The following is a 27,021-nucleotide window of genomic DNA, read 5'->3' on the forward strand; positions in this document are numbered from 1 at the left end:
AGTGTTGGGGTTAGGTGTTCAGTGGCAGTGCATGGGTTTGGTGCAGCACGCATGTTTTCCCGTCGTCTGTTCTTTGGGTGCCTGTGCACTTCAGCATCGTAGGGGGTGCCATTGTGGGCAAAATGTCGTGAACTCATTCCGCCTGGCACACTCTATTTATTACATGTGCACACTGGCCAGTACAACCTATTTTTTTTTCCAAAATCAACTTCCAAAGCAGTTCTGATTTAGTGAATTTAGGCCGGCATGTATATGACTCTGTTTAAACAGGTTTTTAGACAATTATCCATACACAAATTCACTAATAAAGAATGAAAATATAACTGTAGGTGAAAAGTTCATGATGGCACACATTGTTGGTCTCAGGTGCTTTCCCAATTGTCTGTTTTTTGGTCGGTAGTTAAGTGGCTGTTTATGGAGTATTTCGGTGATTTTGTTGTATCGAGTGGTTTGTATGTTGTGGCACACTCTGTTATTTGCAGTTGCTCGAATAGACTTGTAGCGTTTGAGGATTAAAATATAGTGTAGGAACTCTTGATGGCACACAGTGTTGGGGTTAGGTGCTCAATGGCAGTGCATGGGTTGGGTGCATCACGCATGTTTTTCCGTCGTCTGTTCTTTGGGTGCCTGTGCACTTCAGCGTCGTAGGGGGTGCCGTTGTGGGAAAAATGGCGTGAACTCATTACGCCGGGCACACTATATTTATTACATATGCACTCTGGCCAGTACAACCTATTTTTACCAAAATCAACTTCCAAAGCAGTTCTGATTTATTGAATTTAGGCCGACATGTATATGACTCTGTTTAAACGGGTTTTAAGACAATTATCCATACTCAAATTGACTAATAAAGAATGAAAATATAACTGTAGGTGAAAAGTTCTTGATGGCACACACTGTTGGTCTAAGCACTTCAGGGTCATAGTGGATGCCGTTGTTGCCAAAATGAGCTGTAGTCAACAGGTGTTGCACACTCTGCTCATTCCAAGTGCACACTGCCTAGTACAATATCTTTTCTCCCAAAAGCAATTCCTATGACAATTTTGATTTAACGAATTCATGCCAACATGTATATGACTATATTAAAACAATTTGGTAGAAAATTATTCGTACACAAATAGACTAATAAACAATGAGTGAAAAAATGAATTGTAGAAACACTGAATGACAAACACTGTTGGAGTCAGGTGCTCCGTCAAAGCACGTGGGGTCATTCTGCTAGGCCGGGTTTGTGACACGTCGCCTTTTTGTTGGGGCATTGTCTTCGACCGTTGCCACGCCTACCCTGTTCCCTTCGCCGGTAGGGAGTTTGAACCCAGCACGTGAGCACAACACATACTTCGACGTGATTTTCCCTTGCCTATCCGTCTTCTCGGAAGTATGCTGCACATCAAACCCAGTAGTAGTGGCATAAGTTTTGTAGAATTCAATTCCTCATTCTAGAGTTCTGAACACCTGTCCCAGGAATGACTTTTTATCCTCTTCACACTCTGGAGTCCAGTAATTCGTTGATCCGGTAGAGATATTCATCGAACAACCGGTGTATCTCCCTAGTAAGCCCACCTCACCTGTCGGGGGTTACAAAATTGTTAGTTCAATATGTGGTTCAACAGTGTGGCACAGAGAATATAACCAACGTGCACACAAAATTATTAGTTCAATATGTGGTTCAACAGTGTGGCACAAAGAATATAACCAACGTGCACACTCCGACTGGGTTTCAACACCCTGTTTGGTAGAGTACTCGCACCACAGGTGCCCATGCACCCATCACGGCTAGGGTTGTTACGACATGGCAAAGGTACCAACAATGCTTCACCCTTGTGAATAGGTGTGTGCACTTACACTGAGATGGTTGTGCTCATACGGGTCCACTGGGGTTGGTAAGTGCACGTCCCCATAACTGTGGGTGCACACAGCCACATAAGCCCAGGCCTGTGTGTGCACTACAACGTCGAAGTGGGTGCCTTTTAGGGCAGCGAACCCAATCGGGGGAGAGGGCATTATCATTACTGTCGTCGCATGGGCATCCACTCATTGCTAATGGATTTACATTGGCTTTTGAGTGCATGCTTACACAATCCATTACCAGTCTCTATCGATTGAAAATTCGAACACAACCATGATTACATATTCATATGTAGAACTTACCGTCATTGTATTCTGTTGCCATCGTTCGAAGATCTCTTAATCCCCGGCTTTGGCTGTTTCAGGTTGCACACTTCCGGCAGGAATTCACAGGCGTTTGTTGGAGATGTCCCCGTTGCAGTTGTGTTGTTCACGGAATGTCGCAGTGTTGTTCGCGGGATTGGAGGAAGAAGTATATTCCTGAATCGGCTTCTTTTGCTATTTTCTAGGGATCAAACCGATTACAATATTAATTATTAAATGTTGGGTGCGTAAAATGTCCCTTGTATCCCTTGTAATTTCTTATATTAATGGTCTCCTTATTAGTGATTAATTAATATGAACCATTGATTAGATGGGATTTGAAGGCTTAGATTAGTTCTCATGTTCCTACCTAATTATGAGTTCTTACTTGAAGCCCTCCCTATATATATATATATATATATATATATATATATATACACACACACACACACACATACAGAGTCATACATACATGGTGGGTTGGGGTAGAGTTCTAGACGAATTTTGTATATAAAATTCAAATTCAACCCAACTCATCTCGAATTTACTTTTTTTTAAGACCCACAAGATCCATCACCAGTGATCTATCACATATTCACACAACAAATATGATCCATGCATGATGAATTCGAGTGGATATCAACGGAACGGATTGAAATTACCGGCCTAGGAGTCCTTAGCTTTTTTTTTTTTGAAGAGTAGGAGTCCTTAGCTTGTTAATTGGTAGATTGTCATGTCTCTAAACGTAAAAGTCTTGTCAATTAATGTTTCACCATTAATAATCTTTCGAAACATAAATTGAGAAGGTCATGACCGTCCATAAGTGATTAAGTTCTAACAATATATATATATATATATATATATATATATATATTGTTGGAAAAAATAGCTTAAAATGGCATGTTAAGTGGTTATTTTGTGGTACAATTATCAATGGGGTTCACTTTCGATTTGGGTCGGATCAAAATGGATTCGGGTTCTTCGTAGTGAGACGAAGAGATTGATATATTGTATGCTCAAAACGGATAATGGGTGAATGAGATATTGATTCTCAAAGTAGACCCATTTGAGTTGGAAAATGAACGGAAAAAGTGATCTTTTGTCTCACATTGATTTGGGAAGAGGATTTGTCCCACTATTTATACAAGAGCTCTTTTTAAGGTTATTGAATTATATAGCATGGAGGCTCTCTCTTGCGTGCAGGGAGGGGTGCAAATCAATTCTACTAAACAATATTATATTTGTTTCTTTTTGATTTGGTGAAATGGTTTCACCATGGCCGAACCAACATTGTTTAAAAACAATATTAATATTGTTTCTTTGGTGGTGAAATAGTTGTTTCTTTTTGATTTGGTGAAATGGTTTCACCATGGCCGAACCAACATTGTTTAAAAACAATATTAATATTGTTTCTTTGGTGGTGAAATAGTTTCACCTTGGGCCGAAAGTTCGGCCTTGTCATGGCCGAACTGAAGCTCCTGTTTGGATTTAATTCAGCTGTTACGGGATTAATTTTTTGAATTAATTTTAATTTTAAATTTTGAATTAAAATTCATGTTAATGGTTGCTATTACAGAAGTTGTAGGGGTGTCCTTAAATGCCTAAATTAAAAGCTATTCAACTCCTCAACCCCTATATAAGAAAGAGTTGGGCAATTGAATTTTACACACAATAAGAAAGTATCATTTTTTGCCTCAAAACTCTCTGCTTCTACTCTTTCTTAAGCCTACTGTGTTCATAACATTGCTCTGGTTCGCCGGATTCTTTGTTTGGGTGTTCAAATACTGAATCGTAGCATATTTATCCTAGGAAGCCTAGGCTACAACGCTCCTAGCACTTTGTGGGAGGTAGCAAATAAGGTTTTAAGGAAAGAGTGATCCTCTTGCTAAAACCCTACACCAAACACTAGCCAATCTCCTCATCTTTCTTTCCCCTTTTCCAGAAAAATAATAATCTTATTTTATTGGATTATTGTTTGTTTTTACCAACGGAACACACACACACACACACACACACACACACACACATATATATATATATATATATATATATATATATATATATCCATTATCAAAAGAAAAAAAAATATGGCTATCCAAGGCCAGCGGCTATAAAAAGGAGAAAAAGGAAGCATATTTGAGCAAGCTATCCTATCAAGGCATTTACTTATCATCAATTCCTACATATATATACCTTGAAAAGTTGAGAGTGATAGAGAGGAGAGATGAAGGTAGCTGAAGTGCTTCACATGAATGGAGGAAATGGAGACACCAGTTATGCCAACAACTCCTTTCTTCAGGTTAATTATATATTGTATTCATTAACATTAATCCCTTCATGCAAGTCATAAATCTTGTACTGTAATATAATTGTAAAAAAGACATGTTTTTTTAGAGGTGTTTGGTAAAAAACTGTTAGCTGATTGAGTTAGTGAGTTTAAGTAATCCACACCATTAGCTGCTTGTAGAAAAATGTTTGGTAAATTATCTATAAGCTGATATTCAATTACATACAAAATGGCTTTATCAACTTATTTTGGTTTTTGGTAATGCAGCAAAAGGTGATACTTATGACAAAGCCAATAACAGAAGAAGCCATAACAAGCCTCTACAGCAGCCTCAGCAATCCAAAGAGCATCTCCATTGCAGACTTGGGGTGTTCCTCTGGCCCCAACACTTTGCTGGCAGTCTCCAACCTCGTCAAAGCCGTCGACAACCACCGGAAGAAGCTCCGGCGGCGACACTCTCCGGAGTTCCAGATTTACTTAAATGACCTTCCCACCAACGACTTCAACACCATTTTCCAGTCGTTGCCAAAACATAGGAGGGAGATAGCAGGAGACGGGTCTGGGCTGTGTTTCTTCAATGGAGTTCCTGGTTCATTTTATGGAAGGCTCTTCCCCACCGATAGCCTCCATTTTGTTCATTCTTCTTATAGTCTCCATTGGCTATCTCAAGTACGTACCAGTATATATACTTACTTTTGAATTCAAATCATTAATTAGTTGTAGCTTTAATTTGAACATACATTTTGTTTTGATTGCGCGCAGGTACCTAAAGGAATAGAAGAGAACAAAGGCAACATTTGCATGGCAACCACAAGTCCACCAACTGTGATAAATGCATACTATGATCAATTTGAACAAGATTTTTCTACTTTTCTCAAGTACCGCTCTACAGAATTAGTGAAAGGTGGGAGAATGATTTTGACCATGTTGGGTAGACCAAGTGAAAACCCTACCTGCCATATTTGGGAACTCCTAGCTTTAGCCCTCAATGAAATAGTTGCAGAGGTGGTAGTTAATTATATGCTCAAAACAACCTTAAAATGCGTTACTACATACATTCTCAACACTTTAAAACAATATTACATTATGTTTTGTACATAATAGATTGGTCTGCTTGGAAGAGAAACATATATTATAGCTAAAAATTGGTTTAATCTGATGCAGGGTTTTGTGGAAGAAGAGAAACTAAATTCGTTTAATGTTCCTCTATACACACCATCTTTAGCAGAAACAAAATTGGTAGTTGAGAAGGAAGGTTCCTTCACTATTGACTGCTTGGAGGCTTCCCAAATTCATTGGACTGGATATAATGGAACTGGTGATCACGAGGATAATGGTGGTTACAACGTTGCTAGGTGCATGAGAGCTGTCGCTGAGCCCATGCTTGTTAGCCACTTCGGTGAAGGAATCATTGATGAGGTGTTTCACAAGTACACAAAGATGATTATTGATTCCATCTCGACTCGCCCGGAAACCACTCAATTCATTAATGTTACTGTTTCCGTTATTAAAATGTGATGGAAAATACTTTGTGCCCCTCCCTCTCTTACTTACAAAATTGTCACTTTTTGATGTGACATTTGGAGTGACGTATTTGTGAGTGGTAGATATAGAGGCATCCAACATTATCTAAATGTATTAAAATGTAATGGAAAATACTTTGTGTCCCTCCCTCTCTTACTCATACAATTGTCACTTTTTGATGTGACATATTTGTGAGTGATAGATATAGAGGCATTCAACATTATCTAAATGTATTTTAATTTAATTCTAAATGTATCATAGATTTGCGTGTGTTTCGTTAAGAGTGTGGGATGTATTATATCTTCAAATAAATTGTGACAGATAATTTATTATTTACTAAGGATTCGGATCTGGCAAAACTTCTGTTTGTCTCCTAGTGTACATGGACGATGTGGTACTTACTAATCCAGACAAGTAACATATTCAATAAATCAAACAATACTTACACAAAACATTTCAAATCAACGTTGGGATTCTCTTAAATATATATTGGGACTTGAGGTTGTCAAAGGCACAAAGAAATCAATAATGTAAATCAAAGAAATTATGGTTTATAATTATTTGAAAGCACTATGAACTCTGTTACAATAGTGCTTTCAAATAATGTAAGCCTGCCAAGACATCAATAGTACAATTCCTTCTATCACATTATGAAAAAACAATAGCAGTCTGAAAGATATTATTAAAGATTGATTGATAAAATAATAGTAAAAATGAATATTGATTTAGATAGTTATGATCGAAATGAAAATCATGTCCTAATTACTTTTATATTAAAATACATTAAATAAGTTTTTTTAATGCGGCTTTGATAACCATGGGTGAGTCGATAAAATTTAATCTTTTTTTTTTTTTTGTATATTAAAAGTGACATGATTATAATAGATTTACTGATGATGTCAAAGAGTAATTAAATAGTTTTGCAATGAAGTTATAGCATACAAATTCATAGGTTTTTATTGTATATATGATTAAAACTTCATTTGGCGTTAAATAATGTGAATTATTGTTTTTGCAAACTCTTATTAATAATTTGAAATGCTAATTTTTCTCTATAAGATTTATTAGATAATGAAATTGTTGCATTTAAATACTTAAAGTAGAGAAATTTTTTATCCCACACATAATAGATCAACTTGTAATAAAATGTACAATCTAAGTGAAATAATATAATTTTAGAATAAAAAAATTAAACTTTGTGTTACAAAAATTAATGTTTGATTTAAGTAAGAGAAGACAATGTATTTTTAGGATAATTCTAATATAACATTCAAATTCAAACTCTTTAAAGTGACGATTAAAAAAATAATATCTTTCACCTTTTATCATGATTGAAAGAAACAAATTAAATTAATTAAATATTATTATATTTAAATTTCTTTAAGAGAAAGGGGAAAAGAGTTACAAAAAGTATTAAAAAATTAAAAAATAAATAAAAAATGTCATGAGTTCCTTTGGTCTACTTGTGACCATGAGCAATATATATACACCTAAAAGTTGCTTTATATATTTCCTGCAGGGTTTAGTGGAAAAGGAGAAACTAAATTCATTTAACATTTCAAATTACCCACCTTCTCTGACAAATAATAGGGCGTTTGGACGTTGGAGAGGGGGAATTACTTGGGAAAGGAATTGCAATTCTATGGGAGATGAATTAATGGGAATAAATTAAAGTAGAAATTTAAATTCCAGTGTTTGGTTTACAGGAATAGAATTACTGGGAATTTCAATTCCAATGTTTGGTATACATGAGAATTAAAAGGGAATAAGTAGTATAAAGTTAAAAATGTCCATTATTGTTGTTAGACATTAATTTTAGGTTAAAAAAAGAAGAGGTAATTTTGACTCATCACTATTTTTTTTCCCATGAATTAAAATTCCATGGGGAACATGAGATTTTAATTCCATGAAAATGAGGGAATTGCAATTCCTTTCAACCAAACAAAAGAATTTTATGGCTTTTGAAATTAGGTGGGAATTAAGTGGAAAGGAAATTTAAATTCCCTTCAACCAAACGTCCTGAAAAGGTCCTGGTTGAGAAGAATCAATCGTTATATCCTACACCACGGCGCACATAGCACTGTGCGCCGCGCGCCTCCCAAAACGACGTCGTTTTGGGGTCGTGTTGGGAGGCGCGGTAGGAAGTTGCTGAGATTATGTGTATTCGTTCACAACGTTATGTGTATTCGTTCACAACGTTATATGTATTGGTTCATACAGTTATGTGTATTTTTTATACAATTATGTACATTGTTTTTATACAATTATGTACATCCGAATCAGAAAATTTGTGTGTATTATGTTAAGAGTTGATGTGTATTATGTTAAAAGTTTATGTTTATTATGTATTATGTTAGATTATGTGTATTATCTTTTAAAAAGAGTATGTATATTTTGTTATAACATTATGTGTATTCATGTATAACATTATGTGTATTCAAGTATAACATTATGTACATTCTTGAACATCGGGTTTTTTTTTAAAGAAAAGCCTACTGCCATTCACTGGGGCGGGAAATTTCAAAAAAAAAAAATAATTAAAACGACGTTGTTTTGCATCTGGGCGCATAGTGCAATGTACGCCGTGGTGTAGGATATAAATTGCCGAGAAGAATGGTGCCTTCACTATTAACTACTTGGAAGTTTCCCAGATCCATTGGACTGCATATGAATTCGACAATGACAATATCAGTAATAATAATGAGAAGATTAATAATGGTGGATATGATGTTGCTAGGGGCATTAGAGCCGTGGCTGAGCCCATGCTTGTTAGCCATTTTGATGAAGGAATAATGGAGGATGTGTTTCACAGGTACAGAGAGATCATTGCTGATTCCATGGCCAAAGAGAAGACACAGTTCATTAACGTTGTTGTCTCCTTGATCAGAAAGTAGTTGATAACATATATAATAATAGGAATAAGGTTCATATTGGCCAATGAACGTAACCTGAAAATGCAATTGAGTCACTGAACGAAAAAAAAGTACAATTAGGCAACTGAACTCTCCAAATGTACATAATTTCACCTTATAGCAAGTTACCGTCAATTTTAGTAGGTTACCTGCTTACGTGGCAATTAAATTGACATTTTTAATAAATTTTAATAATAAATTTAATTGCCTAATTGCACTTTAGTGTGCAGTTGAGTGACCTATTTGACTCTTATTCCAAAAATTTAAGAAAGTTACGGCAAAAGAATAGTCAAATGTGGGTATGGTAGCCTATGTCTATGGACTATGATGCAACATCAAAGACAAAACGGATTGTGTTCATGGGGCTACTATACGTAGAGGAGTGCTGCAAAATTAAAATGAGGGAGTTTAGATTATAAATAGAGGCTCGGTACAAGTTGTAAGATGAGGAGTTTAGATTTAATTGCAAGGTTGTAAAAATTATTTAGACAAAAACTCCATAATCAAAGGATCACGAGGAGATAAATCAGCCTAAAATTTTCATAGTCGATCGGCTCAAACTAAAAAAACCAATAAATCAGCGATCACTTTCGATCTATTAAGAGCCAAACTTGTAACTTTGTACTTACCAAGCCAAGCGCCAAATCAATTTTTTATTAAGTGCAAATTAATTAATACAACAAAAAAATTGCATATTGATAGAGCTAACTTTTGTTAAGTAATTAATACAACACATAAAATGATTAAGATTATAGAGGAAAGAATATTATGCAATACAACATTCTAGATTCCTCAGAATTTTTTTGCATTCAAAAACTCTTTTAGTTCTACGTAACAAAGACTTATATTATTTTCCAATATTAAAATCACTACTTAGCATATCATTCACTCATCAGGGCGTTTCAATAAAAAATTTAGATCCTGTGCAATGTATTAATTTTGGACCTTTTTAAAGTAATTTCTACGTAAAAATAATAATTGTCTAAAAGTTGTATCAAAATATAAATATTGTATAAAAAATACATATAAAATTTCATTTAAAAAGTGGTATGTGTCGGGTACATTTAGACGAAAAATCATCTACCAAACTTTTGATATCAACTCCTTCCAAATGCTCATTTTCAATGGAGATTAAAGTTATTTCATTGAGTCTCTCTTGAAACACACTTGATCGTAAGTAAGATTTCAACAATTTCAACTTTGAAAAACATCTTTCTACACAGAGAACATTAATTGGAATATTCAATAATATTGGATATGCAATAGTAACATTTGGAAAACAATCCATCTGTTTCAATGATTTCAATATACTCACTACTCATATCTTTTCTTTCGATAAAATCTCTCTAAACAATTTGAGCTCAATATACAATTTATTTCCATCAATATCATCGCACCGTTTATCTCTCTTAAAAATGCTAATTGAGATTTGGGAATTGTATTTTAAAAAATAAAAATAATGGTAATTGCTAATCAGCAGAAAGTCCCGATTGAAGATGCTTAATTGTAATTTGAGATTTTGAATTGGGAATTGTAATTTTTAATTAATAATAGTACTTGTAATTGAGATTTTTAGGAATTAGAAATTGTCACAAGTAGAGAAGGGAATCAATGGATTAGGATATATATATATATATATATATATATATATATATATATATATATATATATGTATAGAGGTTCAGGTTTATGTGCATTTAAGTGTTTTCCGTGCGGTTGTGAGGGTGATTAACGTGCGTGAGTTTTGTTTTTTTACTTAATATGTGTGAGTCTTGTGCTTAATGTACGTGAGATTTGTGCTTAATGTGCGTGAGTGTGTAATGTTTAAAGTGCGTGAGTTTTGTACTTAATGTGCGTAATGTGCGTGCGTTTTGTGTTTAATGTGTGTGAGTGTGTACTTAATGTGAGTTGTTGAAATTTTAAAGTACATGAGTTTTATGCTTAATGTGCGTGAGTTTTGTGCTTAATGTGCGTGAGTCGTGTGCTTAAGGTGCGTGAGTTTTGTACTTAATGTGCGTGAGTGTGTATTTAATGTGAGTTGTTTTTAAAACTTAAGGTGCGTGTGTTTTTGTGTGTTTAACATGCGTGAGGCTTGTGCTTAACATACGTTAGGCTTGTGCTTAACATGCGTGAGGCTTGTGTTCTGAAGGTGTTTTGTTTGTATGCTTAATGTGCGTGTGTTGTGTACTTTAAGTGCATCTGATTAATGCTTAACGTGCGTCCACCCGCACAACCGCACGGGAAGCCTCAAATGCACCTGATCCCTTCCACATATATATATATATATGGTAGGGAATATCCCGACCGACATAGCTTCACCACGACCGAGGAGTCTTTGTCTCTTTCTCCTTGTCTTTGCAGGTAACAGGTCGGGCTCCTTGAGAAGAACCCGGTCGGGAGCCGACCGGGAGTTGCCCGAGCGATGGTGTCAACCCCGAGCGGTAGTCCTTCGGCGAGGGAGCTGACTAAAGACACGTGGCGGCTCTTTACCTCGACAGGCAGGGCACCCAGGAGGATGGCACGTGGTGGCTACGTGGAAGACATGCCGAGCGGCTGGGATCTTGTCTCCGGCACAGCGGCTATAAGTACCCACAGTAGCTACAGTGTAGGGGACTTTTGGACGATCGATAGGTTGTAACTAGAGACTCCCGACTGCAGTCAGTCGGTACTCAGGGCAACCAAGTAGATTGTACTCAGGAACTCTACCTCGATCAATAAAGACTTACTTGCTTTACTTGGTCTTGTGTTACTTATATTGCTTACGTATAATTAGCAGTATCATTTTGGCGCCGTCTGTGGGGATCCGTGCAACAAGCCAACGTCTTGACGAGCACCCGATCACCATACCAGCATGTATCCGTGGGCACATAACAACTTCGCCGACGACCAGGCGGATGCAGCGAGCTCCTCCGACCACTACGCTACCCAACAGCAGGGTCAGACGATGGACCTCAACCTCAACCTTTCACCGCCACATCCGTCAAATACGTACCCGGCCGCCCAGCAGCCGGTGAATTACATACAGCCGGGATACCCACCGCCCGGTCTGCCATACCAGCAACAGCCGATGATGTATCCCGCCCAGTACCCGTATCCGGTTCCACCTCCACCATACGGGTTTTGGCCAGGCCAACCGATGTGCTACACTTCCCCGGTTGGCTATCCACCATATACGCCTGCCTATACAGCTCCAGCCGCCGCCCCTCCAGTACAGCCGACCGCACAAGTAGAGCCGCAGCGTCAGTCCACTTCCCGGGCTCGACGCTCGGCTCATTCGCGGTTGGGGTCGGGGGGTGCTGATGCGATGGAGGCACCAGTTCAGGCCGTTCAAGCGGAGGACCCCGAGGAGGTTGCCCGGGCGGTAGCTTTCGATCGTCTCCGACCAGAGATGCGCCAGCGTCTGGGACCCCAGGACCCGAACCCCAGGCAAGAGGACGAACAAATGCGGGAAGCTAGCCACGAGGCCTCGTCCGGGTACAGCGGGTCGAGATCACATCGACGCCGACGCGCTCGGGATACAGCCCAAGCCGCCCAGAACGCCGAGCTCAACGAAACCCGAGGATTGCTCTACAACCTCCAGGCTGAAGTTGCGCAGCTCAGGAGTGCGTATCCTACAGCACCCCCGACCGACCGATCGACCCTCCACCAGACGCCTTTCACAGCAGCGGTAATGGCTCAGCCCTACCCGCTCGACTTAAAGGTCTCGGGAGAGAAGAGCTACGACGGTCGGACAGATCCTGAGGCTCACGTGAACGATTTTTTCAGCAACATGATGCTGAAGGGCGTTTCAGACGCCGTGATGTGCAGGGCCTTCTACTCAACCCTCACCGGTCGGGCAGCAGAGTGGTTCCGAACCCTGCAGCCGGGGTCGATCGACAAATTTGAGACCCTGGCGATCAAGTTTGTACGGAAGTTTATTACTTCCAAAGTGGTGAGGAAGTCCTATATGTACCTCGAAAAGGCCAAGCAGCTCGAAGGGGAAAGCTTGACCGACTTCCTCATCAAGTGGAAAGCAGCGGTCGGGGAGGTCGAGCCCATGGATGATGCGACCGCCACTCACATGCTTCACATCTCCCTCCGGGCGGGGTATCTATACCAGGATTTCATCCTTCATCCCCCGACCACATATGAGGAGGCCCTCCGAAGGGTCACTGATTACGCCAACGCAGGTGAGGCGAATGCCGTCAAGCGCCTGCAAGAGGTCGGTTCTTCGTCCCGTAAACCGGCCGGCCGGGCGGAACATCAATCGGGACACGATCGTCCCCGATCCCGCACCAGGCCCGGTGAGTTCACGGCCTTAAACCGATCCGCAGCGGAGGCCATGCAGTATGCCCAGTCTTGCAACCTCATCAAACTCCCCCATCCCGATCGAGACGGCCCTGATAAGAGTAAGCACTGTGCTTACCACCGATGCGCCGGGCATGATACCGAGGAGTGTACCCACCTGCGCCAATTGTTGGAAGATTTGCTCAATTTGGGAAAATTGGACAAGTGCGTGGGGAAGAGAGAAGAAAGCAAGAGGAATACCGATCGGAGGGATCACAGGCGATCTCATCACCGCTCCGATCGGTCGGGTCAGGACCGAAGAGACGATCGAAGGGACGATCGTCACGATGACCGACGGGACCCTGACCCTCCGTCCGGTAGCCGCCCGGCCGGCAAGCCCACCATCCATGTCATATTTGGTGGTCTAGAAGACGCTTCCCAGCCGAGGACGAATTGCCCGGTTGCGATTGTGGATTCCCGAGAGACCGGGAAAAGACAAAAAATGGAGCCCATAACCTTCACCTTAGAGGACCAACCTAGCAGCAGTGACCACGGCATGGAGGCGCTCGTGGTCACAATCGACGTCAAGGGAACGGACGTCCAGAGGGTTATGGTGGACACGGGTAGCAGTGTGAACGTCCTATACTTGGACGTGTTCGAGAAGCTTGGCCTTGACAGGAAGGAGCTGACTCCGGTCGGTGTACCACTGTCGGGATTTACCGGGGCCCTCATTTACCCCGAAGGTAAAATCACTCTCCCGGTCGAGATCGGCACCCCCCCGAAGTCGATCAAGACAGAGCTTGAGTTCGTTGTGGTCAACCTCCATTGCGTCCACAACATCATCCTAGGCCGACCCGCCATCATGAAGATCGGTGGGATAATTTCCATGCCCCATCTCTGCATGAAATTCCCCACCCCCAATGGGGTCGGCGTGGTCCGTGGCGATGTCCAGTCCGCCCGGAAGTGCTACACCCGAGCGGTCAACAGACGCGATTCCGGTCCGTCTTCCCGGGTAAACTCTATAGCCAAAGAGGAGGTTAAAGAACGGAAGGAGCAACCCGAACCTTCCGAAGAGATAGAAGAAGTTCCCCTGTCCGAGGACCGCCCGGATAGGAAGATTAAAATTGGCCGGGCCCTCACCCCCGAGCTCCGAGCACAGGTTCTGAGCATACTCAGGGAGTATGCTGATATTTTTGCGTGGGGACCCGAGAACATGCCCGGGATCGATCGATCGGTCATTTGCCATAAGCTAGCCGTCGATCCTGCAGCGAAACCGGTCGTGCAGAAGACACGACACCTATCCTCCGATCGCCGCGAGTTTGTCAGAGAGGAGGTCAAGAAAATGGCGGCGATCGAGCACATCCGCCCGGTTATCTATCCCGAGTGGGTGGCAAACATTGTTCTAGTTCCAAAGCCCCCAGCTTGGAGGATGTGCATAGACTTCACGGACCTCAACAAGGCCTGTCCGCTCGACCCTTATCCTCTACCGAGCATTCATCAAATGGTCGACGAGACGGCCGGGGCCGAGTTGATGAGCTTCATGGATGCCTTCAAGGGATATCACCAAATAATGATGCACCATGAAGACGAGAGCAAGACAGCCTTCGTAACCCCGGACGGGCTGTATTGTTACCGAGTGATGCCGTTTGGCCTCCGGAATGCAGGAGCGACCTATCAGAGAATGGTCAATATGCTCTTCGCCGATCTATTGGGCCGAACAATGGAGGCTTACATTGATGATATGCTGGTCAAGAGTCGGGACCGGTCCGACCATACTCGAGACCTCCGGGAGTGCTTCCAGATTATGAGGAAGTACCAGTTACGGCTGAACCCGACCAAGTGCACATTCGCGGTTCAGACCGGCAAGTTCCTTGGCTACATGATGACCAAGAGAGGAATTGAGCCCAACCCGGCCAAAGTTAAAGCGATTCTGGACATGCAACCACCCTCCACCGTTCGGGAGGTCCAGCAATTGACTGGTCGGTTGGCAGCCCTCAGCCGGTTCCTCTCCAAGTTAGCCGAGCGCGCTTTACCTTTCTTCAAGGTATTGCGAAAAGTTAATGGGTTCGTCTGGGACGAAGAGTGCCGAGCAGCTTTCGATGAGTTGAAGGAGTACCTCATGTCACCTATTGTGCTCTCAAAGCCTGAGCTCGGAGAAGAGCTAGACGTGTACCTCGCCGTCTCCGATCGTGCAGTAAGCGCAGTGTTGTGCCGAACCGATCCGGAAGGGGTCCAGCGACCGGTGTACTATGTAAGCCACGCGCTACATGGTCCCGAGCTCCGGTACTCCCGGTTGGAGAAGGTCGTCTACGCCCTCTATACCGCCGCGAAGAAGTTGGCTCCCTACTTCCAGGGTCGAGCGATTCGCGTGTTGACCGATCAGCCGATCGGACCAGTCCTTCGCACCGCCTCTTCATCCGGTCGCCTAGTCAAATGGGCGTTAATGCTGACCCAGTACGCGATCGAATACCGACCGAGACCAGCAATCAAAGGTCAGGCTCTGGCAGATTTCTTGGTCGAGTGCACCGCCCGGGATACCCGACCCCGCGAGGTTGAGGATCCCGAGTCCGAGTGGTGGTCGCTGGCTACTGACGGGTCAAGTAGCAAAAAAGGAGCGGGCGGAGGAGTAGTGGTCACGAGCCCAGAAGGTTTCAAGGTGTATTTCGCTCTGATGTATCAGTTCCCCCCGACCAACAACGAAGCCGAGTATGAAGCATTTGTGAATGGCTTGCAATGCGCTCGGGACTTGGGGGCTGAATACATCCGAGCCCAAACCGATTCTGCGCTCGTGGTCGGGCAAGTTCTCGGAGATTATGAGGTCAACGGAGAACGCCTACAATTATACCGAGACCTCGCCATGGAGAAGCTTGCACAGTTCCGGGGGTACACCGTCCGACACATCCCCCGATTGGATAACGCCGATGCGGATATCTTGTCTAAATTGGCCCAAGACGCCCCGGAACACATGTCGAAGATAGCTCGGATCTTGGTGATCCCCAAACACAGTATCCATCGCCTGCCGGTCAACCCAATCCAACCGGTGGAAGATAGCTGGATCACTGATCTGAAGGAATACCTCGAGCACGGTCGACTCCCAGACGACCCGCAGCGTGCTCGAAAGGCCAAGCTGAGAGCCCCGAGGTTCCAGGTCTCGAACGGTCGTCTATATCGACGATCGTATGGAGGTCCTCTCATGCGATGCCTGACCGCGTTTGAGGCGGATTTAGTGATGAAGGAGCTTCACTCGGGAATCTGCTCCTCACATCAGGGAGGTAGATCCCTGGCTCGTCGTATCATGGTGATCGGGTACTATTGGCCGTCCCTCCGGTTAGACTGTGAAAAGTTAGCTCGGGAATGTGAGACGTGCCAACTATACGCCCGGATGCCTGGACGCCCGGCAACGTTCTACCAGCCAGTCACGACCGCAATTCCTTTCGCTAGATGGGGGGTGGACATCTTAGGCCCTTTCCCTCAGCTCTCCGGTCGGAGAAAATTTGTAATCGTTGCAATAGACTACTTCTCCAAGTGGGTAGAGGCCGAGCCTTTAGCCACGATCACCTCTCAGCAATGCGCTCAATTCCTTTGGAGAAATGTCGTTTCCCGTTTTGGCGTGCCCGTACATCTCATCAGCGATAACGGTCGCCAATTTGTGAGCCAATATTTTCAGAATTTCTTGGCCACGATCGGGACAACTCATGTCCGGTCATCTGTCGCTTACCCGCAGGGAAATGGGCAAGTGGAAAATGCTAACCGGACGATTTTGGAAGGTCTGAAAAAGAAGTTACACTCGGCCGGTCGTAGTTGGGCCGATGAGTTGCCATATGTCTTATGGACTTATCGGACGACCCCGAGGGAAGCTACTTCGGAGACCCCTTTCGCCCTGGTTTACGGAGCTGAAGCCCGGCTCCCGATCGAGGCTTGGATCCCGACCGATCGAGAGAGAACCTACAACGCGGAGGACAATGAACATGCCATGGCTGTGGACCTCGATGCGGTCGAAGAAAAAAGGGAGCTAGCCGCTCGGCGTATGGCCGAGTACCAGAAGCGCGTCAAGAGCTCGAAGGACGTCCGGGTCAACCCTCGTTATTTTCAAGTCGGAGATTACGTCTTACGACGAAGGGAGGCCAGTCAACCTTTAGAAGGGGGAAAGCTAGCTCAGAATTGGGAAGGGCCGTACGTCATCAACGCTGTCATCCGGCCGGGGACGTACCGACTAGAGACAACGACGGGTCGGTTAATAAAGGGGACTTGGAATTCCGAGCACCTCGTTCTTTTTAGGCATTAGCCTATTTTTTGTATTTTTAGACGAAGTGGGGGCTGGACCTGCGAGTTAGTCCCGGTCGTCGTTTCTATGTAAATTTTATGATTGTAAAATTAGTTCAACCGCCTGCGAGCGGGAAAGTTTAATGTATATACGATCAATGATTGCTCGACCGTTTGTATGCGGCGGCACGATCGGTTATTTCCTTTCACCCTCGTCATGAGCAGATCATTTCAACATTCAATCGATCGGGCGAAGTCTGTCGACCGGTCAAAACGCGCTCCACATAGGCGGACACTCAAAGTCACGCCACCGATCGGGGAAGCCAGGAGCTCTCGGCATTGTTCCCCGATCCGTCCAACTTCTGTCCACTATCGCACCCACTCGTGCCTCGAGCGCACAATAGTGTGGGGGCTGGGATAAGGAAGTATACAAGGCTCGTCGCTCGGTTACATTCCGACCGTAGAGGCTTGCCTGTTCTCGGCCCGTCGCTCGGTTATGCTCCGACCGTAGAGGCTTGAAATTTTTTCGGCAAAGGCCCGGAGGTCGGGTCAACCCGATCGGTTGGCCAGTTTGAAGTCGAAACATCGAACGCACGACCAGGCCATAAGGCCGTAAGGTCGGGCGTTGAGCGGATCGAGTATCGCGAGACCGGGTCTAAAGGCCAGGTGGTCGAGTGATTATGATCAATGTGTGCAAATGGAGAAGCAAGAAAATAAAAAACGAGCGACATAAGATGGAGCAAAAACGAATTTTATTAATCAACAAAAGATGCCCAGTACAATGCGGGACCGGGCTCCCGATCAGTCAGCGTTACAAAAAAGGGGAGACAAGCCTAGCCTACTTCTTCGCCTCCCGAGCTCCGGCAGCTGCTTCCTTCCCGCTCGAAGGGGCCGCCGACGATGCCCCGGGCTGGGAAGCCTTGGCTTTTGGGTCAAAGGGAGAAGGGCCGGGATCGGCTAGATCGGGGGGCAAGACCGAGAGGACCAGCTGAAGGTCCTCCCCCTCTAAAGCTTGCTCTAGCCGGGTACGGACCCGCTCGAGCATCTTCCGCTTCCCGGCCATGAAACCCCAGCGGCCGAACGAGACGATCAGCTCTTCACCGATCGCCGTTCCCCGGGCTTCAGTGAGGAAGGCCGAACCCAGGTCCTTGTCCTTGAAGGCGGCCCGCGCCAGCTCGCCCGGGTTCTCGAGCTGAGCCTTCAGCTCTTTGGCCTCCCCAATCGCCCGGCTGGCGACCTTCTCAGCGAGGACCCGCTCCTCATCACCCTTCTTCAGGGCCTTCTGTGTCTTCTCTAGCTCGGCCTGGAGCTCCTTGATCTCCTTCAGACGGCGAGCGGCCGTCTTCTTGTGGTGATCAGCCTCCTCGGCCAGCAGAGCTTGACCCTGAAGAAGTTGGGTCGCCCGGGAGATCTGCAGTACAAAGAAGGGCATTCAAGGTTAGCCCGATCAACGATACTTGGGCAAAGGAAGATTATAAGTCAGGACTTACCTCAGCAAGATCGTAGCCGATCCGCTCAGCAACCTGGGTCGGGGTCATCTTCCCCAGGTCCGCTCGGGCTGGCGCGGCATTACCGATCCGTGCCAGCACGGATGCCGGCTCCCTCTCCCGCCCGGCCGAAGGGGTCGGGCTGTGTTGCTCACGGCGGCGCTTCAGGCCGCCCACCTCGGTCGCGCCCTGGTCGGCGACCTTCTCCTTGCCCCGGGCGACCTCCACCCGGGTGACTAGAACGTCCGGCTGCCCCACGATGAAGCCCTCGCCCGTCGTCACGGTCGAGGCGCTCAGAGGTCGGGCAGAGGGGATCTCCTTCTCCCCGGCCGCCTTGGTCTTGGCTTTCTTCTTCCCGCCGAGCGAGATCTTGACGGGTGGGGGAAGGGCGGTGTCTTCATCGCCGAACTCGGCCATAGCTGCAAAACAAGAAAGTTAGTTAGATCGAGGTAATAAGCCCGGTCGGGAGAAGTAGCTCGTGCCAAACCTTTCTTCTTTCGTTTGGACGGCTTGGCGACCGTCACGCCCATCGGAACGGGCAGATACTTCTCCGGCAGCTCGTACGTGGGGGGCGGGAGCATGGCAGCTGCGAGGCTTTCAGCCGTCCGGTAGATTGTATATTCGTGCACCTCGCTCGAGATCCGGCTGACCGCGTCCCTCAGCGCTTGCGTCTCGGCCGGCACCACTTGCTTTCTGAAATGTGTGCTCCAGACGCGATCGACCGGGAAGATCCAGGGCTCGTACTTGAGGGAGAAAATCCTGTTTTTCCACCCCTTGTTGTTCCCGGGCAAGCCTCTGATCGAGCACATGTCCGTTCGGGATTGCAACATCAGGAACCCACCCCCGTAGCGGCCCGGGAGAACCTTGATCTGATAGATGAAGTTAAACAACTCCATCGTGCACTCGGCCCCGTGCCGAGCGCATATCTGTGGGAAGCAGGCCAGGATCCGATGTGCGTTCGGACAGATCTGGGCCGGGACGACCCGGTAGTAGGCCAGGAAGGCGTTCAGGAGGGGGGTGAAGGGAATGGCGATCGGGGCCATAAGGGAGTCGTAGTGCATCCCGATCCATTTGCCCCGATGCCTGTCAATCACGTTTCCCAGCTGCCGGCTCGTGTCGAATTCTGCCCGACCCCGGAGTACCTCGGCAATCCGAGCCGCCTCGCCCTTGGACAGCAAGCTCATCTCTTGCTCGACGCTTTCGCTGTTCAAAAATTCAAGCTCGACGGCTGGTACGGCCGGCCCGGCCGGGTCTTCTTCGGTCTGTTCGGGGTATTTTCTCGATCACCCCCTCGAAGAGCAGCTTCCGGGTGGTCCCCAACCACCCGGGTGGGCGTTTCCCTAACGCCCTCGGTTGGAGAACCTCGCCCGCTCGACGTGGTCCTCTCTTCCCCTTCTTCGCTGGAGCTCCCCGATCCGCTTGAACTTGAGCTTGACGATCCAGAGGAGCTTGATGCGTTGTCTCGCTCGGCGGCTTGCTCGAGGGCTGGCGTCGCTCGGGACTAGCGTCCGGGGTGTAGGACATAATGTCCACTTCCTCGTCGCTGATGTGCTCGACCTCCTCGTCGTAATCAGCAATCGAGGCGTTTTGACTGTCTGAGTCCGTCATATCGATCTACCTAAAGGTCGGTCGGAGTTAGTAGGGACTTGAGGCGTCCGGGACAGTTAGTTGACCTAGCAGTTCTACCTATAAATGAGAGCTTAAAGTAAAGAGGAGGGTTGAGAGTTTACCGATTGAAGGAAGATTGAAGTTTGAAGCTTGAAAGTTGAAGTTTGCTTGCTCGACTGCCTTGCTAAGCTGCTCTGCTCGGGACTCTCTGAGGGTACCGACTGATGCGAAAGAGTGAGGAAAGTTCAAATGAGGGCCTCAAGGGCCTATTTATAGGAGGACATTTAGGCGGGAAATGGGCCAATTTGCCTGACACGACCCGCGCTGAATCCAAGGCGACGGATGGGATCGCCAAGGCCGGCAGAGGCCGACACGTGGCGTAAGGGGAATGACAGCTGGCCGGTCGGTCTAATGCCTGACGGTTGGGCTTCTTCATCCCGTCCCATTTTTTCCCGACTGATCAAAAAGGCCCGGGCTGGGGGGCTCTTGGTAGGGAATATCCCGACCGACATAGCTTCACCACGACCGAGGAGTCTTTGTCTCTTTCTCCTTGTCTTTGCAGGTAACAGGTCGGGCTCCTTGAGAAGAACCCGGTCGGGAGCCGACCGGGAGTTGCCCGAGCGATGGTGTCAACCCCGAGCGGTAGTCCTTCGGCGAGGGAGCTGACTAAAGACACGTGGCGGCTCTTTACCTCGACAGGCAGGGCACCCAGGAGGATGGCACGTGGTGGCTACGTGGAAGACATGCCGAGCGGCTGGGATCTTGTCTCCGGCACAGCGGCTATAAGTACCCACAGTAGCTACAGTGTAGGGGACTTTTGGACGATCGATAGGTTGTAACTAGAGACTCCCGACTGCAGTCAGTCGGTACTCAGGGCAACCAAGTAGATTGTACTCAGGAACTCTACCTCGATCAATAAAGACTTACTTGCTTTACTTGGTCTTGTGTTACTTATATTGCTTACGTATAATTAGCAGTATCAATATATATATATATATATATATATATATATATATATATATATATATATATATATATATATATATATAATCGAGTTCAGGTGCGGCGAGGTCCTCCCATGCGCCGGGTGTCAGAATACACCAACAGTAAGCAAGATATACACCATCAACGTCAGGAAATACACCACAAAAACACACACAAATTAAGTACGCAACACCAACAACACACCATTAGGTATGATTAAAAGCACCACACATGTTTGGAATACACCTTAAGTGGTAAAGAGGTCTATGGTGTATTTCTTTGGGTGTGTTGTGCATTTTTACATTTCATGGTGGTGTGTTTCCCTTTCAATGTTGGTACGTTTCGTTAACACTGTTGGTGTATTCTAAAACCCGCCGCACGAGAGGACCTCGCCGCATTTGAACTACCCCCTCTCTCTCTCTCTCTCTCTCTCTCTCTCTCTCTCTATATATATATATATATATATATATATATATATATATATATATATATATATAAACAAATTAAACAAACACTTTTTTTTTTGGATTTCACCTTATGACAAATTTGTCCAAGGGAAAATGACACTTTTTCCCCCTATGTTATATGCTTATAGCACTTTTTCCCCCTGAGTTATTCATGCATTCACATTTGCCCCCTCAATTATTATAAAAGTGGCGGTTTTTCCCCCTGATAATATTAAATAGACATTTTTACCCTTAAATACATATTTTATTTATTTCTCTTGTTCAACAAATTATTGTTTATACGTAGGGATGGCCACGGTTCGGTTCGAACTGAACCGAACACTATAGCAATCAAATAAAAAAAAAATTCGGTTATGATTCATAACATAACCCAATATTTGGGTTTCCGTTTATTAAAATTGTGAAGTGGAAAAAAATAGATTCTGAACCGTGAACCAGAGGTTCAAATTGGAACAACTACTAGCAATAGCTTAAAATTAGAATTATAATATTTGCAAATAGTGTATTTTTTTTCGCATTTATATTGACTCTCACATATAAGTATATATAATCGCGATTTGGTTTTTATTTTGAATCGTTGTTTCACAATTTCGGATCCAATTTGAACTGTTGGTTCAAACATTATTTTAAAATTTTATTTTTTTATTTTTAAAGTATTCTAAATTCAACAATTAATGTATTTTATTTTTTCAAATTGTGGTTATAATTTGTTGGAGAAGTAAAATAAAGGAAATATTTATTTTAAGGGTAAATATGTCCATTTAATATATCAGGGGGGAAAATTGCCACTTAAATAATATAGGGGGAAAAAGTGCTATAAGTATATAACACAGGGGGAAAAAGTGCCATTTTCCCTTTGTCCAATCTTCTTGCGCTTAGCCTAAAATCTTAAATACTGTATATACATATATATTTTTTTTTAATATGAAATATTGTGCGATCACACATATTAAACATACTCAGAACCGGCCTTGTCACTCAGGACCTATTTTGTAGAATATACTCCAAGGTCCACAATATAATTTGTTGAGTAATACTACACATTTTCAAATTCTACTCAATTTTTCTACACCTTACTTATGTGGCATAAGTGTTCTGATTCATTGAAGAAAACGAATGGTCCACATTTTTTTTCCACTTTTTTATCAATAAAATTATTATACGTAACGTTACTTCATATATATTTCCAAAATTCGTTAGGCATCGTACGTTACAATGAATAACATTTCTTTATTGTTGAAAACGTGTCATTTCACTCATTTCCACCTATTCTAAGCGGAGCATTATGCCGTGCAACCGTGTGCACCATACAAGGTGCACACAAAATTGGATCTATAATTTCTATAGTATAGATTCATAATTTTTATACTATATATTCATAATTTCTAAACAGTATAATTATCAAATTATGAATATATAGTTCAGTGATTTGTGAATACAGAGTTCAACAATTGGGAATATGAACATTGAAAATGATAATCATAGAATTTTGTAATTGTGAATATAGATTTCAATAATTATGAATCTATAGTATAAAAATTGGGGATCAAAAAGGTGCACACGATTGCACAACATAATTTGCCATTCTAAGCTACCTCGGTCATTCCAAATTTTTACACAAACTGAACAATTTTGATTTCCACCCTCTGCTCTCACCTAAATTCCAGAAAATTTCTCTCAACCTCTCCAAATTTTTTCTTTAATACAATTTCCATTTTAGGCTAAACTAATTCTATGTCGCCAGCACTATCCCTACTCAAGGGCATTTGAGGAGGTGAATCACGAATCGCACAGTTAGTCCTTAGTTTCCACCCTTACCTATACAATATGCGCACAAGGAGTTTTTTTTTTATCACCTACCTCTAATGAATTTTTTGGGCTTTAAGTCACCCAGTGGCCCACATGTCTTCTGTGTGAAGTGCTCTTTTCTTTAAGTTTGCGGAAAACAATATGCATTGAGTGCTCAACTATACTGTTAGTAATTCATTTTATCATAAGAGACTAATGCTACAGCGCTCCCAGCACCCTAAAGAAGGTATTGAATCAATTTTAAACTAAGGGAAGTGTGTGCTGTCACATAACTTGAATCTCGCTTGTACTTTAATAAAATTCCTACACGGCTCCTCTATTTTGTGGGCAGGTAAAATGTCTCTTCATTCACATGTATTATATGTTATATTCTTATAAAAGAAAAAAAATATGCTATATATCCAGTAGCTCAGCTATAAAAAGGAGAAAAGGAAGCTTATTTGCTACGGAGTATTTTATATTCCTTGAAAAGTTGAGAGAGATCAGAGATGAAGGTAGCTGAAGTGCTTCGAATGAATGGAGGAATTGGAGACACCAGTTATGCCAACAACTCCCTTATTCAGGTTAATTAATTATTATTCCATTCATAGTCATTAACATTATTATTCCCTTCGTGCAAATGATAAATCTAGTACTGTTAATCTTGATGTTATCCTTATAAAAATAACATGTTTTTGGTTTTGGGTGATGCAGCAAAACGTGATACAGATAACAAAGCCCATAACAGACCAAGCCATAACAAGCCTCTACACCACCCTCATCAACAACCCTAAGACTATCTCCATTGCAGACTTGGGGTGTTCCTCTGGCCCCAACACTTTGCTCACAGTCTCTAACCTCATGAAAGCCGTCGACAACCACCGGAAGAAGCTCCGGCGGCAACACTCACCGGAGTTCCAGATTTACTTAAATGACCTTCCCACCAACGACTTCAACACCATTTTCCAGTCGTTGCCAAAACATAGGAGGGAGATAGCAGGAGACGGGTCTGGGCTGTGTTTCTTCAATGGAGTTCCTGGTTCATTTTATGGAAGGCTTTTCCCCACCGATAGCCTCCATTTTGTTCATTCTTCTTATAGTCTCCATTGGCTATCTCAAGTACGTACCAGTATATATACTTACTTTTGAATTCAAATCATTAATTAGTTGTAGCTTTAATTTGAACATACATTTTGTTTTGATTGCGCGCAGGTACCTAAAGGAATAGAAGAGAACAAGGGTAACATTTCGATGGCAAGTGATAGTCCACCAACTGTGATAAAGGCATACTATGATCAATTTGAACGAGATTTTTCTACTTTTCTCAAGTGTCGTTCTATAGAATTGGTGAAAGGTGGGAGAATGGTTTTGACCATGTTGGGTAGACAAAGTGAAAACCCTACTTGGGATATTTGGGAACTCCTAGGTTTAGCCCTCAATGATATAGCTGCAGAGGTACGTAGTTATATATTTTACATAACCTTTAAAAAAACTTATTTTTTTTTATAACATTATAGACTGGCCTGCCTCAGCTTCTTGGAAGAAAAAACATACTATATATATATGGCTAACATTAAAATTGTTTAATTTGATGCAGGGTTTTGTGGAAGAAGAGAAACTAAATTCGTTTAATTTGCCTGTATACGGACCATCTTTAGCAGAAATAAAATTGGTAATTGAAAAGAATGGTTCCTTCACTATTGATCGCTTAGAGATTTCTAGAATTCATTGGACTGGAAATATTGGAAGTGAGGATGAAAATATTGTTAGTGACGAGGGTAATGGTGGGTACGGTGTTGCTAGAAGCGTAAGAGCTGTGGTTGAGCCTATGCTTGTTAGCCACTTCGGCCAATGAATAATTGAGGAGTTGTTTCATAGGTACAAAAAGATGATTGATGATTCCATGTCGACTCGTCCGGAGGACACTCAATTCACTAATGCTACTGTTTCCATTATTAAAGTGTAATTTTATTCTAAATGTATCGCCAATTTCTACTTAATTTGTGTGTTTAGTTAAGATTTTCATGTAATATTATCTTTAAATTCACTATAAATAATATAAGCAGTATAAATAAGTGTATTTTTATTTGTACTTTTAGTCACACGGCTATAAGATCATTTCCATATTTGATTCTGGATTATAATTTTTATTTTTATTTTTTACATTTAGGCTTGTTTGATAAAATGTTAGTTTATCAGTCAATTTTGACTTATTTAACCACTATTAATTGTTTGACTTGGTTAAAAAATCAATATAAGTTTTTTGCAATTTTAAAATACTAAAATTCAAAAAGTTGCTTAAAACAACTTTTCTCAATTAGCTTTTTTGATAAAAGAAATTATAGCAAACAGCTATCAGCTAACAGCTAATTTACTAAACACATTTTTACAATAAGCTAATGTTATCAACTAATTATATCCTCTAATTAATACAATCAACTAACAACTAATAGTTATCAACTAACAACAATTTACCAGGATCTTCATAGGTAACTTTTTAAATTATTATCATATTTGGTTCTTCGAACCTAGCTCATATGGCATGGTGGTCCTTCAATTCTGGACCATGTATGTTAAGTTGAATCAAAGCGTGCCACAAGGCATGTGTTGAGGGAATACGTGTAGTGCTTCTGATCTGTGATATTTATTTGGGATGAAATGAGGAAATCCTCAATCGACCACACTTGTTATAGTGTGGACCATTGTCCAGAGTACTAGGTGCACCATGATTGTCAATAATGGAACTATAGTAAAATTAAAATGATATTTTAGTGTTGTTATAATATAATTAATATGTGTGGAAAATGAAATTAAAAAATAAAATAATATTGTCAAATGAACTGAAGTGTAATAAAAACAATACTTACTTCATGGATCACACTACTACATGCATCATGAACCACAGTAAAATTTACCAATTGACCACGGGTTATTATTTGGATTTGGGTTGCCTGGGTTGACCGTTAGATGATCGAAGAAGTTGTTCTTCGTGAAAAATTATTCTGTGAACTCGAATCCACTTTGTAAGGTGGAACAAAAAAAAATATATATATATATAATTTACATACTGAATGTTCACAATTTACGTACTGAATGTTCACAATTTTAACTGTGAACATTCAGTATATAAATTATGAATATGTAAATTGTGTATTTTGAATTCGGATCCACCTTGCAAGGTGGATCAAAGTCCAATGGAATAACTATTGGTTCTTCGCAATGTCGTCTCAACTTAAAGATTAGATGTGTTTTTGGTGCCTGCTTTAATTTATAATTGCAATGTG

At 42.9% G+C, this 27,021-nt stretch overlaps 2 protein-coding genes across 2 annotated transcripts; both read left to right on the forward strand.

Moving 5' to 3' along the window:
* Nucleotides 1-4,305: 4,305 nt before the first annotated feature.
* On the forward strand, nucleotides 4,306-5,966 carry LOC109161964 (salicylate carboxymethyltransferase-like). The gene is made up of 4 exons (XM_019310557.1): nucleotides 4,306-4,450; nucleotides 4,706-5,107; nucleotides 5,201-5,443; nucleotides 5,603-5,966. The coding sequence occupies exons 1-4, from the start codon at nucleotides 4,376-4,378 to the stop codon at nucleotides 5,954-5,956; spliced, it is 1,074 nt and encodes a 357-aa protein (XP_019166102.1). The 5' UTR covers nucleotides 4,306-4,375; the 3' UTR covers nucleotides 5,957-5,966.
* An 18,220-nt stretch (nucleotides 5,967-24,186) lies between these two features.
* Nucleotides 24,187-25,837, forward strand: LOC109161967 (salicylate carboxymethyltransferase-like). Its single transcript, XM_019310561.1, has 4 exons — nucleotides 24,187-24,321; nucleotides 24,452-24,856; nucleotides 24,950-25,192; nucleotides 25,335-25,837. Exons 1-4 carry the CDS (start codon nucleotides 24,247-24,249, stop codon nucleotides 25,590-25,592), a joined length of 981 nt encoding a protein of 326 aa, XP_019166106.1. The 5' UTR covers nucleotides 24,187-24,246; the 3' UTR covers nucleotides 25,593-25,837.
* Nucleotides 25,838-27,021: the final 1,184 nt, after the last annotated feature.

This window comes from Ipomoea nil, unplaced genomic scaffold (assembly GCF_001879475.1).
Source record: "Ipomoea nil cultivar Tokyo-kokei standard unplaced genomic scaffold, Asagao_1.1 scaffold2926, whole genome shotgun sequence".
In the NCBI taxonomy this organism is placed as follows: Eukaryota; Viridiplantae; Streptophyta; class Magnoliopsida; order Solanales; family Convolvulaceae; genus Ipomoea; species Ipomoea nil.